We start from the raw sequence: 18,518 nt of genomic DNA, 5'->3' as shown, positions 1-18,518 counted from the left end.
AACTTTTAAATATATAAATATATCTTTAATAAAATCAACACAAAAAGGTGTTTACTATTATACTATATTGAATAGGGTCCAATAGTTATAGTAGGTAATGGTGTGTTAAAGCTATGATATGATTTTATAGGTCTTTGGTGGCTCTTGTTTAAAATGACCCCACCAAAATCTAAATCTACCTTGTGTCTACTGTTATACGTCATTCATAAAATAAATTAAACAATTTACCCATCCATATTTATATTTTTAATGTAATTCTTTATAAATTTATTTATGTACTTTTAATTTTATTTAAATACCATGTCGACAAGTTAAACAAAGACGATAAATTTTTTCTTTCCTATTTAGTTCTCGTTATTTTACTGGCTACACATGAAAGTATCAAAACGGAAAAATATTAATGCATTATAAAAACTATATCTCATCAATCAATTTATGGGGTTTTACAGATTTGAAAGAACGTTGAATGATTTTTGACTTGTTCTTACTTTTTAGATTTATTTGTTTTGTACAATGATAATAATTGCCAAAACCATTTATTTAAACAATTAAATTGAAATTGTCCGTCTTTTGTATGGTAATAACTTGTTATATCAAATTATATATTATAACATATTATTAGTTGTGAGACCCATGTTTTATATGAGTTAATTTAAAAAAAGTTAAATAAAAATGTCAAAATATATGAAAACTTTGAATTTATAAAAAAATAAAAGAATAATATATTATTATAATGTAAATGTTTTTTATTTTTTAAATTTAAACAAATAATCCTTTAATAAATGAATGTTTTTTTTTGTCACGTGTCACAGAGTCATTCAATTTGTCAAATATCATGAATTAATTTTTTTTACATGTCATTTTATAAGTTTTCTATTTTATTAAATTTCACATAATATTTTAATATAATAATTATAATAAATATAATAATAAGTTGATATGAATTTTATTAATAAACTTATTTTTAATGTTAAAATAACCACAAAATGATGTTTGAAAATTTGAATGAAAACAACAAAATAAACTTTTATATATTATAAATAAACATATATACTATCAATTTTTTTATAAAGGTGAATTAGTTTTTGTGATACATATTTAAGTCTCATAATATTCATATTTATATAGAATTAAAATTGAATTAAAATAATATAATTACTCCTTTTTGAAATATAATCAATTTACTAATATTTCTGTGTGGCACACAAATGTTCTTAAGGCCAGAAAAGAGGACAAAGAAAGCGAACAGAAATGGGCGATGAAGCCAACGGCTAAATGCTACAACATTAAACAGAGAATTCTGCAAATGGATTTCTACAGATGGTATTTGTATCTTTCTCTTTAACATTTAGGTATAATTTCAAAGTTAAATTGTGTGTTTTTCTTTTACTCAAATCCAATTTCTTTTGCTACTACGCTCATGATGAATTGTAGCGAACGATGATGGTAGAAAAGATTACGATCATATGATTATCGATATGTTAAAGGAAAAGGATTGGTATGAAATGAATCGTAGTAATCGTATGAGTAGAAAAACAAATTGCACACCAGGTGTTCGATTATTTGCCAATACGAGCGATGAGTTGGTATAGTTGTGCTAATTGCTGGTATACTTGTACTGTACAAGATTTGATGCATTTGCGTTGGTTAAGTGATGCATAGTAATGAACAATACTATAATATTCATAGCCTTTGACTATTATGATTAAACAAATGAATCCTAAACATCTATTTCCTAATAAACTTCTCAAAAAGGGCTTAACTTTGGTCGTGCTTCCCAGTTCCCATTGCCTTTTAAGTCTAGCATACCAGAAAAAACTAACATGGTGTGTTGTCATCATTTTACTTCAATTCTTGATTAATCCTTGTATAAAATATAAAGGTTTTTCAAGAATTTATCTGTAATGCTGATAGACAATAAGGATGATGATAAGATATAATGATAAGTGATAACCCTAAAGAATATTATCGTGTAAAATGTGAAATACAAAACACCATGTAATGGAATTTATGATCCTTAAAGTTGAACTTTTTTTAGCTTCAAAAGATAGGGGACAACCAACTCTTCTTGGGTGGGAAGCGTCGAATATCTTGTGAATTTCAATTATGCAGAATATTATATGAAAAATAGGAAATTTTCAAAACAATAATGTGAAATTGTCAACAAGTCAAAAGAGTTGACCATTTGTGCGCATGCTCAGTTGCATCTTGTAATGTAAGAACTTGAAGAGGTCATCCTCCACCTTGCTTCTTGTTGTCTAACTTATTCATTGATACTTGAATACTGCAATTACATTCTTAAGATTCCACATAAACCATATCACCATAACATGAATCCAATATTGTTCTTCAAGTTTTGTTTAATGGGTAGAGGAGGGAAAGTTAAAACTTGACAAACTTAGTGCCTTCTTATTTAGGAAATTAATCCACATCCTTTTTGGGAAATATTCCAAGATTACAAATAATTGAGTGTCTTGATTTGGGTCAATGTTATATAAAGAAATATATGCATTTTAGCACATCTAATTATACACATTATAGCTGTTGTAGAGATTTTTCACATTCTACAATATGAGTTTGACTTAAGATTTGATGAGATAATGTGGTGAAATGACTTCAAATTATTTATAATCGTAAAAAAATGTCTAGAAATACAATGACACAATTTGACATGTGGATTTTTTTTAGTTGTAAAGTGTAGGAGGCAATTGACTCTTCCTTCTCAGAGGCGTCGAAAGAAACATCTATTCTATCCTTTAGTTTTGACATACTTATGTGGTTTGACTTTTGACCATTACACAATGAATTAAAAAAAAAAAAAGTAAATATGTTTGATATTTTGCTGGAAGTCAACATGTTGACTTTTTGTGTGCTTTTGCTTATGTATCTTTATAATTCTTGCTCTAAGGAAATGATAACTAGTAGAAGTCAGCTCCTAGCTACAGCCAGCTCATTCATGTTCTTATTGTTTAGTGGAATGCAACTAACTGATTCACCAAAAGGTAAGATATAGCATGCACTTATTTGAGTTATACAGGCCTTGAAATTTTATTTTTATTATGCATTTTGAGACTTTATAATCACTAAAATAGAATGTGGAAAAACTTGTTACATGGTATTTACAAATTGCTAACTTTTGTTTTATAAATTTCATGACATGAGGAAGATACAAAAGTTAACTATATATCTTATAAATGTTAATCAATAACAATAAAACATCATATCATACAACAAAAAGTCTTACAATAGACTAAAACTTCAAGTCTTTTCATAAACTATCATCATGTTCATGGTAGCATGACATTATCATCATGAATGTCATCTTGCAAAAGAGGAGTTTTTGAGCTCTCAATCATATTCCCTTCAACAATTCTATCTTCTTTACCTTTTCCCCACATTACACCATAAAATCCAATCACAATCACTCCTGATCCAAGTAAACTGCCAAATATTTTAAACACAAACTGTCAACAACATCTCATTAATTAATTAATTAATTAATTAATTAATTAATTAATTACCTTCCAAGATAGAGAGAATCTCCTAAAAATATAACACCCATAATAGCTGCAATCACAATCCCTAATGGATGAAACATAGCAACAAAAAGTGGCCCTTTCATCTTCACACACCATGCTCCAATTGTGAGTTGAAAACCAGCCCCAAAGCAACCCTACATTATACATTATCATTTTCATCCATCACACAGGGGTAGTTTAGTCATTTGACTAATTTCATACTTTTTCTTTTTCTCAACTTACCGCATACAAAATCGCAAGAAACCTAGTTTTAGACTGTAAACTAAATGCACTCAAATCGTGTTCCAAAATCAATGAAGCTAAAAGCGAAAGGACGGTTATAATCGAACAATAAGCCAACATCAAAATCAGGACGGCTGAGTATCTCTTGAGGATGACCGCCTGTAAATGTTTTTATCGTGAGTAACACAGCCTGTGAAATTACTGAATTACCCTTGTGTTGGTAGTAATCTAGTTTTAATAACCTAATCTACCTGTGCAATAATGAATAAAGCAGCTAAGACACAGTCGATTAGCATTAACACTCCACCAAGGATGAACTCTGATGATTGACCAAGGAGATGTTGTGGAGCGACTAAAGTTAAATGAGAGGTTATAATTGCGGGGCCCGTGTAAAAAGTTACGATTATAGCCCCTAAAATTGAAACTAGGGTTCCAATGATTTTCGCCCACTTGGTTACCCCTCCATGGTCTAGTCTTTCTACCCTGAAAGAGTCACAAAGTCAATTACCTTTGTACTACTGTGTTTGACATGCATTGGACTGGAACCGAGACTGATGTCAACAGGACTAGAACTGCAAATTTTTTGCCACACCCAAAAAGATGTAACAAGACGAGACAGAGACTCACTCTCGATCTCAATCTCTCGTCTGTACAAAAGACGTAAATGCCCTCATTCTCATCATTGAAAACATCCGTAGAAAGCTTGTCTAGTCCTGTCCAGTCATGTATAACAAATGCAGCCGAAGGCTGCATTTGTTGCGTGGGACAAGACAAACTTTCTAGGGATGTTTTCAATGATGAGGATTGAGGGCATTTACGTCTTTTGCACAAACGAGAGATCGAGATCGAGAGTGAGTCTCTGTCTCACCTTGTTACATCTTTATGGGTGTGGCAAAAAGTTTACAGTTCTGTTGACATCAGTCTCGGTATCAGTCCAATGCATGTCAAATACAGTATAAACTTGTATGTTGTATGTTATGTCCTGTTTAATTATATAGTAACTTTTTTTAAATAATGTGAAATAAAGATTGTTGATTACCCAAATATGATGGCGAGTATAAAAGTAAAGCCTGGTATGAGGTTAAGAATTGCCGTGGCAACTGTAGCGGAAGCATATGTAAGTCCAGCATATCCAACCACCTGTACCAAGAACCTGAAAATATATATTTTTTTTAAATAATAAAAAAAAAACTTATTATAAAATCATAAATTAAATAACTTTTTTTATATACGAAATCATAAATCTTAGGTACCCTAGTATGCCAACAACAAGAAAACCACCGGCAACTGATAAAGTTAGAGGAGGGCGATTCGATGATCTGCAAAACAAAAATTAAAAAAGAATTTATAATCTAAATTTCTTTCAAGATTTAAATAAAAAGAAGAAGAAGAAGTAGTAGGTACCTATGAATGAGAAAAGAAGTAGGAAGAAGAATAAGTGATGCGAAAAAGTTGGAGTAGAAAACATAAGAAAAGTTATGCATCCCGGTTTCTATAGCTTTCTTCCCAGCTAAAGTCAACCCCACCTGTGCAATTTGACCAATCACCATAGCCAGAAATGGCAATGTGCCTTTCATCTTCATCTTCATCTCTCTCAAAGATCTTCAAGTCTAAAGAACTTGAATGTTTATATTTTATACGAAATGTAGTAGTCAATAGTAATTTTAGTATCAACTTGAAACCAATTAGAGATCAAATCTGATGAATTTGTTATTACCAGGACCACATTGAATGATACAATTTATATTTTTTTATTATAAGAATTTAGCAAGATCAAGATTTGTTACTTTGTTACTAGGGGGACCACTTAGTTATCTTAAACATCACATGATTTATTGGTATTGTTTTTTTTTTTTTTTTAATATATAAGTACATCATGGGTGACTGACTTATTTGATTAGTTTATGATTCAGTGATAATTCCTAGGTTTTTGTTTAAATTAGATTATCACGTATATATAAGATAGTTCATAGAAATTGAGTGTTTTATCAAATTATTGATTAATTAGAGTCCCTCAATAGATTGAGTTTTTTTTTTTTTTTTGATAAGTGATGACAGTTATGTAATTTGATAAAAAAAAGAGTATCTTGACCCTACTGAATTTATTATATAAATGTACAAGTTATATTGCGGGATGTACTATGTTTTGGAGAAGGGGTTATCCAAGAAAGTGAGTGTTTAATTATTAGAATCTTGTTTTGTTGTGAGGAAATGACCAAATTTTCAACGTTTGGCGTGTCAAATTAGAGTGAAGCCGTTGGATGAAGATTGTACAGGTTACATTGCATGATGTACAAGTTGTTATAGCAGGATTGATCTAGAACAAGAATCGCCCATGGAATCGGCCCTATACCCCAGGAGAATGACTGTTTGATTATTAGATTCGTATTAGGTTGGCAATGACATAACAAATCCATTCCCAATATACCCTTTGAAAAGTTGTGACTTTTAGTATTTTACTAATTTTCTGACCAAATTGTTTCTCCGTTTTTTTGTTTATATATTTCCATTTCTAATGCCTTGCTAGGTTTGATAACTTTGTTTGTTCAAAAGAAATAATTGAAATTAAAGAATTACAAATAAAACAACAGTATAATAATTATTTATAGGTATAACTCTGGTAAATTACAAGTTTTGTTATGCACAATCTTTTTATACACTATTCTATTCTTGCACAATTTTGGTCTGTAGAAAATTGTTTTAAAAAAAAATGAGGTTTTTATTTTCAATTTGAAGTAAAAAAAATAATTAAAAACGCGTTACAAACTTTTAATCCAATAGAACAAGGACACTTTACTCACGTGGCATTCTTTTTTTAATAAATCCAACCTTATCCAGAGTTTCAATCCCAAAATTGGTGATGGAGATGGAATGAAACATTACAATGGAATAAATTGATTACAAAAAATGATTTTTTTTTTCTTTTGCGTAGGGGGTAGTATTTTTCTATGATACATTTGTGTACGCTCTAAACCATTGAAGTCAAGAAATCTCTTACACTATTTTGTAAATTTTAAAGATAGCGTTTAGTAATTTGCTGTTGATTATTTTTTGTAAATTTTGTCGAATCAAGAATTTATTTTTATGTATCGAACCTGACCATTCTATTATTACATTTGATAATGGTAAATTTTAGAATATGATAAGTTATCTTGCATTGCCTCTGTCCAGATTTATGTTCGGTTTGCATTGAAGGTGATATCTTCACTTATAGCTTTGATTCATCCACTTAAAAACAATGTGCTTCGATCAAAAAACACATAACATCAACTCCCATTTGGCATAGTGATTGTGGTTGAATAGAAACTCTTCATTTTCAAAAAACACAAGAAGCCACCAACATGATGATGATGATGATGATGATGATGATGATGTGCAGAGAAGAGTAGTCTAAGATGCAGAGAGTAGAGAGCGAAGGCTGAGCTGATAACCAAACCTCTCACAGCACAATGAAAAGAAGATATACAATAAATTGTTTAGCAACCAATCACAAACATATGATATTATACTCATCACAAAAGCATTAGAAAGTCATTAAGAGTAAATACTAAAAGTATGAAAGAGACCTCTAAGTTTGAAGAAGAAGCTGAACACATCAAAAAACATCACCCTTTTGCACCATATCAGCCTTTACACTCTGAAAACAGAACTTCATGTCAGCTTACAAACAAATACATTTCTGTCTGTATATTTACTTATTTAGAAAAAAAAAATACCCATTTCCATATGGTGAATCATCACGCCTTGAACGGCGATAAGGAGGTGGTGATCTGCTGTAGCTACGACCTCTGCGAGGTGATATGCTATAACGAGGTGGCGGAGATCTTCTTCCACGAGGACTATAACTCCTATAAAAAAAATTAAATTATCTGCTAAAAATCATGATATATAATAAAACAACTAACCTCCTTCCATAGCTTGGACTCCTACGTCGCCTTGGACTAGGGCTACGACGCCTTCCACCTCGACCCCCAACTCTCAGGCGACATTCTCTTGCAAAATGACCAGGCTCACCGCACTCATAACATTTCAAATCCTCACCTCCACCACGCCCACCACCACCTCCTCCTTTCGAATTGTGGGATAGCTCCACACGCCACTCATTCTTCCCTGTTGAATGAAAGACATAATGATCATGATGATGATTAGCGAACTACTAGTTGGAACAAGAACCATTAAAGAAGGTCATGATCATATAGGATTTTGATTTTCCATGAATGCTTTGAAGTTTGAACATACCATCAAGTGCCCGAATAGCATCTAGAGCATCCCTGCGATCATCAAACTCCACGAACGCGTAACCAGGTGGTCTCCTAGCAACCCACACGCTGCATCAATGTCAAACAGATAAGGAGAGGGCGAGAGGCGCGTCATTATAGATGGAAAACACTCAAAACAGAAGTTGATAATAGCAGATGAAACACTTAAAACTACGAATTAATGTACAACTCACTTCCTTAGAACGCCATAGACGCGAAATTCATCTTCAAGTTCTCGCTCAGAAACTCGCGGATCCAAATTGCCAACGTAGACACGAGACATTGTCCTTTATCTATATCAAAAAGCCCTAGAATTTGAGAAAGCTTATTGCTACGAATCAAACATCAAATACAAAGTGCATATCGCTCACCTCCGTCGAGATTTTACGCCCTTGCGATTCAATCAATGAATTGAAAGACGATCGTGATGAACGAAAACCCTAATCAGAATGAACACGAATTCAAGAGAGCGAAAACAAGGAAGTAAAGCAAAAAGACATGATTTATTTGAATATATACTCGAACGCATTTGGGCTTTAGACAATGGGCCTTTGTTGGTCTGGGCTTATTACCCATTAGACATGTACTTTCTAAACGGGCCTTGATGATGGACAAAGTCTGCTTATTTTTCTTGTAACTTCAATTATTATTACGGGTTGCTTAGGATATTGTGGACTTATTGAAAATCAAATTTTGGTAGTTGATAACTCAATTAAAAGATGTTTGATAATAAATAACTGATAAATTAAATGATAACTATAAAATAATATAAAATATATATTTAAATATATAAGTAAAAAACTGACCTTACTTTAAGTTTCTTTTAGACATCTCTGGCCTTAAAATTGAATTTGAAACAACATTTTCAATTTTATTATATCAAAGTTTTCATCCAATGATTTTTTTTTAATTCTCAAATTAAGACATTGTCACAACTTGAAAATACAGTTTATTAGAATAAAGTTCAATTTAACAATAAATAAGAAAAAAAAATCTAGCTAATTCTTTCAAGTTTTTTCAAATTTTCGATAAAAATTAATTTTACAAGAATAATCATTAGTTTTGTAGGATGTACGAAATTAGAAAATGGGTTGCGAAATGAGCTATTGGGTTTTTTGAAATGAAGTAAATGGCCAAGAATTGTCCTGTATAAAACAATTGTTTATAATCCGTGGGAATTACGATTATAAAATTAATTAAAATTTCATAATAAAAACTCACACTTATTAATTCATTATTTTAAATAAATTATTAATTAAGAGATATTTTTTTTAATTATATAACATTATAATTGTTGATTTAAATAAAGATGTGACATTATAATATGTATTAATTTTATTTTAATATTTATTTAAATTTTAATAATTTAATATAATTAGAGTGAGAAATTTAAAAATTTTGAAATAGAGAATTAATAAGTTGACATGTGACATTATATTAATTAGAATACCTAATAAGATGACATATGACAACAGAAAAATAAACTTATATTTATATATATTAAAAGAGAAACATGATTGCATTATCTTCAACAATTAGGCCTATTGATTGGATTTCATTCTTAGATTTTGCACAATTTAATCATTTTGCTGACATCATTATTTGTTCAAACCTATTATTTTTTGTCCATCAATTTTATAAAACGTATCTTAGGTTTAAAATTAGGAAACCTAATAAAGACAATTAAAACTTATCAAAAATAAAATGTTTAAAATTACGAAACCTAATAAAAACAATTAAAATCACCAAAAATAAAATAAATAAGACAGAAGTGCCCTAATTCAGTCACTTCTTTCTCGTTAGCACGCCTACCTTCTTTTTTTCTCATCGACACACACACGGAAGTGTCGTAATCCTCCATCTCGAGTGTCACACCCTCGAACCTGGACGACGGAAACGTCTGGGGGCGAAGGACTTCGTGTACAGTATCATAACAATTGAATATAAATGAAACATAGCAACCAAATATCATACATTGGAAATACACACTTACATAGTTTACATATTAATCTTGTTCATCAGTTACACAAAGTAATAAAAGAAAATTAATTTTCTTGAAGTCGCACCACTTGATCTCCAAGTCGAGCTAATTACCTGCTACTAGATTCCTGAGGATACAAGACGTTTTGAAAAGCATCAACTAAAAAGTTGGTGAGTTCATAAGCAGTTTTGTATAAAAATGGTTTTTGTACTTGTTTAGAATAGTTTTCATAGTGCTTTCAGAAATCCGATATTTTCTAAAAAGAAATGGTTTGAAATATTTGTGTTTGATCTTATATTAATGTATGTGTGTTAGTGTTTGTGAGAATAGAAAGAGAATGATTTCCAGACAACCCGATGTTGTCTGCGATAGATAACGCTGAAATCTCAACCCCCGTGGTTGAGTACCGGTGCGTATAGATTACCGTTTTATCAAAAAGAAGGTTTCCCGTTTTATCCAAAAAGAACATAGAATGGTTTCCCGTTTTATTCAAAAAGAACATAGAATGGTTTCCCGTAAATCTCATAACGTTAATCCCTCTAAGTGAGCCGTCATAACCATACTAAATAATGACAATTTCACATGTCTTGACATCTTTGGGACACCGACAAAACAAGGTAAGGTTTGTCACCCTAGACTGGCTTAGTCTAACTGTAGCGAACAACTTAGGTGTGGGGTGTCACCCCCGTATAGATCTATACACAAAGTCACACTCTCTCTACGGGAGACTCTGGTGCCAAATGAAACGTCTCACTAGATCCTTAAATCAAAGTTTACACGGAAAAAGAAGAAAAACATATAAAAACTCATTCCCAGGCCTAATAAACATGTAAGTGGACCACTAAGACCCACTATACGTGTCTATTATTTCCAAGCTCAAAAGGAATATGAATGTATATTGTGGGCCCAATATACATGTAAAAGGACAACTAAGGCCCACTAAACATGTAAAAGGACACTAAGGCCCACTAAACACATATATTATTTCCAAGACCAATAAGGATATGAATATCGTTTTTAACCCGTTTATTATTGTTTTGTTTATTTTAGTCCAATTATTTGTCAAAATGAGATAAAAAGCCATTTTTTGTAAAAATGACGTTTTTGGCATAATAAGCCACAAATTTTCAGTTAAGTCGAAATTTGGATCCGTAAACTCTAGAAGTTTGGAAATTTTTTCTACTTTGTTCACAATTTTTCTCATAATTTTTAATGGCCTCAAACAAGTGTGAAATTGCTCATCTTCACAGGCTGGTCTGAGATTATTTCAAATATGATAGGCAATTTTGTAAAATTCGCCAAAAATTGTAGAAAAATCGTATGAAAACATGAGAGTAGTCATTTTAAAGGTAATAACCTGAACTTTTTGCATATAAAACAGTTTCGAAAAATATTACCATTAAGGGGGTCAAAACAGTTCGAAATTGGACCAAAACTTTTCTGTCAAGGGCTGATTTTTGAGTTTAGGTTATCCAAGTTTGTTCACCACACTTGTTTTTGCTAGTTTAAGTGTATAAATCCCAGATCTACAAGTTTACATGTATTATATGTGATAACACATACTTTTCTCAAGGTTTTTATGAAGATCCAAGTGATAAACTTCATGTTCAAGTAAAGATCTAATAGTTAAACAGATAAACATGCACATATACATAGATCTAACACAAAAGCACTTGTATCCTCCCCCAAAAACATTATAAAACTGAAAACAAGGGGGTATGAACTCACCTTGAAGATTTCAATTGGTAAATGGAGAAGAAAGGAGTTGTTGGACCTAGCTTGGTGTAGTTTTGAAGATCACTCGAAATTGGATGGAGTTTCTAAGAGTCATACACATGAAAATGGTGGGTAAATGGAGTGATCTTAAGAACAAACATGAAACAAACACTTTGAGTTTCATAAAGATCTTACCTAGTTTGTGAGTTTTGAAGAAAGATTCTTCAAGATGGCTTCTCCCTTGAAGATGATCTTGAAAATTTTGAGGGAGAATAGGAGGATTTGAGAGTGTTTGGAGAGTAAATTGGAAATTGATTTTTGTGAGTGTGTGTGATGTGTTGTAGCCGAGAGTTTAAGGTGGGGAATAGGAAGGATTAGTTTAGTGGTTATTACATGAAAGTTTAATATCTTGAACCTAGATATATGGGGGATTTTTGCATAGATACACAACATATTTTAATGAGGTGTCAAGTATTAGGATAATCCTTTTTTTTATATAATGGGCTAACCTAGTTTGGAGAGGCATTTGGCCCAAGGTTGGCCCAAAAGATCAGGTCCGATTTTTGGTATGGCCCAAAAGTGTTTTTTGGCCCATCAAAGTTTAAGAAATGGGTTTTGGTTTCAAAGGGCCCAACAATATTAGTTTTCAGCCCAACTAAAGAAGTCTTAGTATATGTTCTCGGCCCAAAATGCCCAATAAGAATATCTTATGGCCTAAAGAACTAAGTTGAGGGCTTATTGGCCCACTAGGGCCCAATAAGAAGGGTTTGGTCCATTAAGAGTGTTTTAGCCCTAAAAATGATGAGATGGAGTTTTAGGCCCACTATGACCTAATAAAGGTGTTCACATCTTAATCTAATTTTTGTCGGTTGTGACACCGAGTTATTGAAGCTTCCTTCCTCTATGCTAATCACATACCACTGTGTTTATTTTTCAAATTTGATGAACAAAATCCTAATTCTACTCTTGCTTTAAAAAAATTTCCTTTTCTATCAGGATTTTCATATCAATAAGTCATCATCATTACCGGTAAGCTTTTTGACCATCCCATGATTGTCTTTGTGTTTCCTCCATTTGAAAAATTCGTCTTTACCAACATATGCATCCTATGATCTCAGATGGAATCAGAGATTTAATTATATGTTCATCTTCTTTCTCCAACCCACTCAAAGTTAGTGTAACGCCCGTAGATTAGAGCTAGTCAATTTAGAGACGATAAGCATCAAAAATGAATTTTGATGAAAGATTATTTAGAATGAATAATCTTAACTAAGTTATAGTATATGTCACAAGGTTTCCGTGCATATAAAGAACGCCGAAATCCGAGTTATAACGAAGAAGTTATGACATGTCGAAGTTTCGCGACAGAACCGACACGATGCTAAATGACGTAAAAAGTGAATTTATGTTAGAGGGATATTTAGCCTTAGCGATCTAAACGAAAGTCGTAGATTTCGTTAAACCATGAGCGTGCATAAAAAGAACATCCAAATCTGACTTCGTATGAGGAAGATATGATTTTTCTAAGTTTCGACTTAGCGGTATGCAGCCCGAATACTTGATTTGAGATCGAGCGGTTTTTATCCGAAACAATCTAAACGAGAATCGAAGATCTTGTTGATAGTAGTGCAACGGTAAAAAGAAAGACGAAAACGGACGTCGGATGAAGAAGTTATGAATTTATAACGGAGTTTTCCTGTCCCGGCCTACTAAAAATATTAATAAAGATAAATTCGAAATTAGCTGACGGAGTCTAAACAAAAGTTGTAGAGCGTAGTCTCACCTACGCATGGATATAAAGAACGTCGAAAACGGAGTTCGTATGAGGAAGATATGAATTTTTGAAGTTTATTAAATAATAAAAATATATATTTAATCTTTAATTCGGATGTATATCCGAAGGAGTCATTGATCTTATCCGAAGTACGCCCAGCGTACCCCGGTGCATGAACCGCCTCAGACTTAAATGTCTCACATACGTAAGCAGTGACGTTTTTGGCACTACGCCTCGCGTAGCTAAGCATTACGCCTAACGTAATACGAGGCTTCAGCCTCTATAAAAGGCATGCGAGGGCAGCCGACTTCTTTTGCCAAATTCTCTCCTCTCTCCCCCGTTTTGCATCGTTTTGTGTGCCAGAAATACCCCGAAGCCCCGGTATCATTCTCAAGACCCGAAGCAAGTCCCGAAGCCCCGAAGATCCCGAGAAGTGAAATTCCCAAGCCGAAGCTCTGCCCGCGAGAAGCCAATTTTTGTGAAGATCTTCCAGATCTACTGAAGAATACTACTTCTACAAGCTGTAGTGCTATCCTATCATCTTCTGATCAAGTGAGTGTATAGTCACTTTCATCTTACACATAGATATGAAGTATTTTATAAAATATGTGCTATGTGTATATATATTGTTGTTTATATGTGTGAGTGTATAGTTACTTTCTTCTAACACATAAATATAAAGTATTAGCTATGCAATACATTCTATGTGTTTTATATATTATTTGTCTATTTGAGATGGGTTTGGTATTGATGTTTCTATACGGGTGTTAAATGATTTAAACTGTATATGTATCTTATATCTACAAATATGTTGGGTAGAACATGAGTAAATGAAATAGTGGCGACTATGAGACGTAGTGCCTATTGAGTAAGCCTTGGTGACGATATGACTTCGTGTCTATTTGATAAACCTTGGTGACGATGTGACTTCGTGCCTATTTGATAAACCTTGGTGACGATGTGACTTCGTGCCTGTTGTGTAAACCTAGGTGACTATGAGACGTAGTGCCTATTGTGTAAACCTTGGTGACTATGAGACATAGTGCCAATTGTATGAACCCTAGTGACTATGTGATGTAGTGCCTGATAGATAAACTTTGGCAGCAATGGACTTTGTGTCAGTTCCTTAGGTAAATCCTTAGGAATGAATGAATGAATGATAGTGGATTCTTAGGGTAAACCTTTGAGAAAATAAAGGATATATGGGGATGGGTATTTGGGTTGATTGTTTGATAATTGAATATAATAAATGTATTATTGTGGGTTGAAAACCCTATATGCTCACCAGGCTCCCAAGCCTGACCCACTCAGTTTTCTTTGCATTACAGGTAATCGCACAAGGGTATAAGTTGGTGGACTTGACGAGAGATTTTGGATTATAGATCAGTAGTTATAAATAACTGTTGTAAGGTCTATTTTATATTGTTTAGGCTTTTGGTCTGTATCGGAACATGACATCCCGAGGTTTTATTATTTAATGAAAATACATTCTCTTGAGAAACGTTTTGATAAATTTTATCGTATTTTGTTTTGGGAACAAATTCCGCAACTTTTTTAATCAAATGATTACTCTGATTTTATAAAACAAAGCATAAACAAATCGGTCTTTTCTAGCCGTGAAAATGGGGATGTCACAGTTGGTATCAGAGCATTAGTTTAAGCGAACTAGGAATTTGTAGGATTTCTAGACTTAAACTTAGAATGCTAAGCGATGATTGTGAGATGAGTGTCTACCATATTTTAAGACACGAGCACTAGTATATTTTAGGAAAGTTTCCTAAAATGCTTTTGTATGCTAAATGTTATATGTTTTCCATATATGATATTATTTGTTCGGATCTATGGTCTGTTGCCGACCGGATCTGGAAACCTTATGTGTTTAGGATTCTGAGCGTATGTCTACGGTATTAGAACTAGCATGTAAACGTAAGGATGATTTGAATATCTATCATGAATGAGGATCTAATTTTCACCTTATTCGGTGTATAGATAAAAAATGGTGAGAACAAGGATTGGAGTTGGAAACGTGGACGAAAACAGGAATCAAATACCTGTAATAGAGCAAGTAGCTATTGCAGCAGCAGCACCTGAGCCAATAACAATGGTCGGAGTCAATTGATGATTCAGACGATGCTGGATCGTCAGATGGAGGAAACTAGACGTCTGCTTAGGCAGAAATGCGAAGAACTATCAATTCACGTCGAAGAGCCCGAAGTAAATGGAGGGCAGTCTGAAGGAGGAAACTTTAGTGGGATCATTGGTTAAGACGACCCACCGATTATTAGACAGAATAACCAGGATAGAGGAAATGATGTGCGTGGGTGCAAGTATAAAGATTTCATGGCATCCAAACTACCATGTCTTTCTGGGAGCCCGACACCGGTGCAAGTCATGGACTGGATCTCCGAGATGGAGACAATGTTTGAAAGTTGCGAGTGTAGCAACAGACAAAAGACCGCTATTGCAATTCCTTTGTTAAAATTTGGAGTACTGAGCTGGTGGAAGTTACTGGCTGGTTCGATGCCCAAGGGGGAAGCTAGCAAGATGTCTTGGGAAGAGTTCGTGGTGCAACTGGAAATGCAATACTGCTCTGAGCAGGATCTTCTGGAAATCAACAATGAGTTCCAGAATTTGAAGAAGGGAAAATTGAGCGTCACTGAATACTCTACAAGCTTTACGGAAAAAATTGCAAGCTGTTGTCAAGGGCTGAAATCGTAATATTCATTGAATAAAAAGATTTTGTCACAAAAGGATGCTGTTAATCCAAACAACTATCAAAAGTTAAAATAAAATAAAGAAATTCTAGTTAGTTGTTTGGTTCAAGAATAAAAAATTGTTGTTATGTTGCTATTAGTTAAAAGTAAAGTTTTCTATTTAATTATGATTAAAGAACTCTTCAAATGCATATTTATGTTTAGCCTAGAGAAAAATATGAATATATATGGAAGTTGTATAGACAGACATGGCTTTTATCCATTGTAACATATATATTTTTTCTGTTTACGATCACATAATTGCAAATCAATGAAACCGACACTGGGTAGGTACCTATGTAGGTGAGGCGCCGGTCGGTCCTAGAAACGGCGATAGCGGTGCGAGGATCAAAGTAGAGAAGCTCACCTTCTTGTTATCCAAAAGCAAAAGTAGGTCGATGTTTTAAGCATATGGGTTAGTGACAGTTGAATGAAACTAGAAAGAGTGGCAGTTAGATCCTTGAAGAGAAAGGACTTGGCTTCATCTCCCACACCGGTTAGCAATCGAGATAAGAGTGAAACTAAAGCGGGAAGGAGATGAGGATCCAGATTCTATATTCCATTTTTTTTCTTTTTAGTTTGAGTGAACACCCGGTAGCCAATCGATCAGGACTAGGAGCTGCACCAAGACGGATTAGTTCTTATATTTGTTGTCAAATTTTACTATTTGTTACTTAGTAAATGATATGTGTTTTGAACCTATTTTCCTTTTATTGTAAATAGCTTAACAAAAAATCATATTTTTCTATATGTTGTGTTGTTTGAAATATAGTATTTTTCAAAAGAAAACTATTTATTGTTGTCATTTATATAATTATATGTGTTTGTTGCTTAATGAAGATAATATTTTTTTGATGTGTTACATGTAATTTTTGGTATGACATGTTTTCTCAAATAACTATTTGCCAAAAATATACTTTTTCTTAAAAAAAAGGAATTTCTAAAGGGAAATATGTTAAATATGACACTATGTTTTAACATTACATGATTACAAAAATCATCTTAGTCTCTACATTTATAAAATTCTAACTAAAGTCAAGAAGTTTCCCTAAGTAATTTGGTTTTATGATACTTGGTTATTTAATTAAATTTTTGGAAAGAATTTACTGATTCGAAAAAAAAGGAAATATGAAACACTCATTTAATTGAAATTTCTCTAATTATATAAAAGTTGATTAATTAATCAGTTTCTAAAAATAACTTTTAAAAAATTATATGAGTTAGGTCAATGTTATGAACTATCATTATTGTGTTTTATATCAATTATAGCTTTATACTTCAATTTTTTTTCATACAATGAAATTATGTTGTTTTTTTTTGTTTAATTCCGAAAAAAAAACTTAAATGAAAATAAAAAATAGCAGATAATTAAACTAAAAAGACAATTTATGTGACGAGAAAGGTCATCAAACTAATAAAAACAAAAAATATCGTCTTCAAATAGGTTATTCAAGGATTATATAGATATTCATGTATTTGATTTTATTTTTTAAACATTTCAATATAACCAATAATACGAACTCTCTTTATGTTACTTTATTTTTTCTTTATTGTGTCAATTTTTTTATAATTTTATATGTACTTTTTATATGTTCTTCTATATTTTACATGGATCATAATCTAGTTTTTTTATTAGAATAAATAAATTTTTTGGTATTTTCATTTTAATAATATTTTTTGGTAAGATCTTTTAATCTAGTCTCGTTTGAGCCTTTTTTTAATGTGAAAATTTGTCAAGGTTCCTACCCCCCCCCCCCACACACACACACACACACACAAAAATAAATAAATAAATAAATGTTATCTTGACCAAAAAAAAAGTTATCATATTCATATATGAAAAAGGCAGCAATTTACCACGATTTCTTTCAAACCTACGAATTTTCATATTTCAAATTAGCAAAAAAAAATATTTTTCCAAAATGACGATGAATTATGCATTTCGTAGGTCCAATGGTAATTCCACAAGTGGAACCTGCAAAATTAATGGTTATTTTTGGAAAACCTAAATATATTACTTATCTGTAATTCTTGAAAAAAAAAAACTTATGAGGATCAACCAAATTTGTTTTTTTCTCAAAGCTCCATGAGCTTATCAATATCTCATATAGTTTTCAAAAAAACTAACTTATAATTTTTTTTAGTCATATAATTAAAAATCACATAGCAAAAAAAACATCAATTACAACCTTAATTTTTCATATTAAATAATTATATCAGCCAAAAAATTTAATATGATTTTTATATCATGGTATCAAGCATCAATATCTTATT

General features: G+C 32.1%; 2 protein-coding genes and 1 long non-coding RNA gene across 4 annotated transcripts; 1 reads left to right on the top strand and 2 right to left on the bottom strand.

Moving 5' to 3' along the window:
- Positions 1-1,192: 1,192 nt before the first annotated feature.
- Positions 1,193-7,003, top strand: LOC111884208 (uncharacterized). The gene is made up of 2 exons (XR_006186132.2): positions 1,193-3,002; positions 6,009-7,003. It is a non-coding gene; the product is annotated as an uncharacterized LOC111884208 (long non-coding RNA).
- Positions 3,119-5,457, bottom strand: LOC111884206 (WAT1-related protein At3g28050). The gene is made up of 7 exons (XM_023880522.3): positions 5,166-5,457; positions 5,015-5,080; positions 4,801-4,914; positions 4,013-4,244; positions 3,762-3,920; positions 3,522-3,673; positions 3,119-3,441 (listed from the first exon to the last, which is right to left on the bottom strand). Exons 1-7 carry the CDS (start codon positions 5,348-5,350, stop codon positions 3,288-3,290), a joined length of 1,062 nt encoding a protein of 353 aa, XP_023736290.1. The 5' UTR covers positions 5,351-5,457; the 3' UTR covers positions 3,119-3,287.
- LOC111884207 (serine/arginine-rich splicing factor RSZ21) lies at positions 6,787-8,508 on the bottom strand. Of its 2 annotated transcripts, none has more exons than XM_023880524.3 (6): positions 8,392-8,508; positions 8,215-8,313; positions 8,001-8,089; positions 7,667-7,871; positions 7,478-7,609; positions 6,787-7,398 (listed from the first exon to the last, which is right to left on the bottom strand). In XM_023880524.3, exons 2-6 carry the CDS (start codon positions 8,301-8,303, stop codon positions 7,392-7,394), a joined length of 522 nt encoding a protein of 173 aa, XP_023736292.1. In that variant the 5' UTR covers positions 8,304-8,313; positions 8,392-8,508; the 3' UTR covers positions 6,787-7,391. The 2 variants fall into 2 exon arrangements, with proteins under 2 accessions (XP_023736292.1, XP_023736293.1); XM_023880525.3 differs by having other exon boundaries at positions 7,478-7,600.
- Between the last annotated feature and the right edge of the window lie 10,010 nt (positions 8,509-18,518).

The sequence above is a fragment of the Lactuca sativa genome, chromosome 8 (genome assembly GCF_002870075.4).
Source record: "Lactuca sativa cultivar Salinas chromosome 8, Lsat_Salinas_v11, whole genome shotgun sequence".
Lineage (NCBI taxonomy): Eukaryota > Viridiplantae > Streptophyta > Magnoliopsida > Asterales > Asteraceae > Lactuca > Lactuca sativa.
This window is presented reverse-complemented; position numbering and strand designations above follow the sequence as displayed.

Coding starts and splice junctions, on each gene's coding strand:
- LOC111884206 (XM_023880522.3), bottom strand. CDS start 5,350: ATGAAGATGAAGATGAAAGGCACATTGCCATTTCTGGCTATGGTGATT. Junction 4,245..4,800: donor ATACTCGCCATCATATTTGG/GTAATCAACAAT, acceptor TGACTCTTTCAG/GGTAGAAAGACTAGACCATG. Junction 3,674..3,761: donor TTCTTGCGATTTTGTATGCG/GTAAGTTGAGAA, acceptor TGTATAATGTAG/GGTTGCTTTGGGGCTGGTTT.
- LOC111884207 (XM_023880524.3), bottom strand. CDS start 8,303: ATGTCTCGTGTCTACGTTGGCAATTTGGATCCGCGAGTTTCTGAGCGA. Junction 8,090..8,214: donor GTCTATGGCGTTCTAAGGAA/GTGAGTTGTACA, acceptor ACATTGATGCAG/CGTGTGGGTTGCTAGGAGAC. Junction 7,872..8,000: donor TGCTATTCGGGCACTTGATG/GTATGTTCAAAC, acceptor TTCATTCAACAG/GGAAGAATGAGTGGCGTGTG.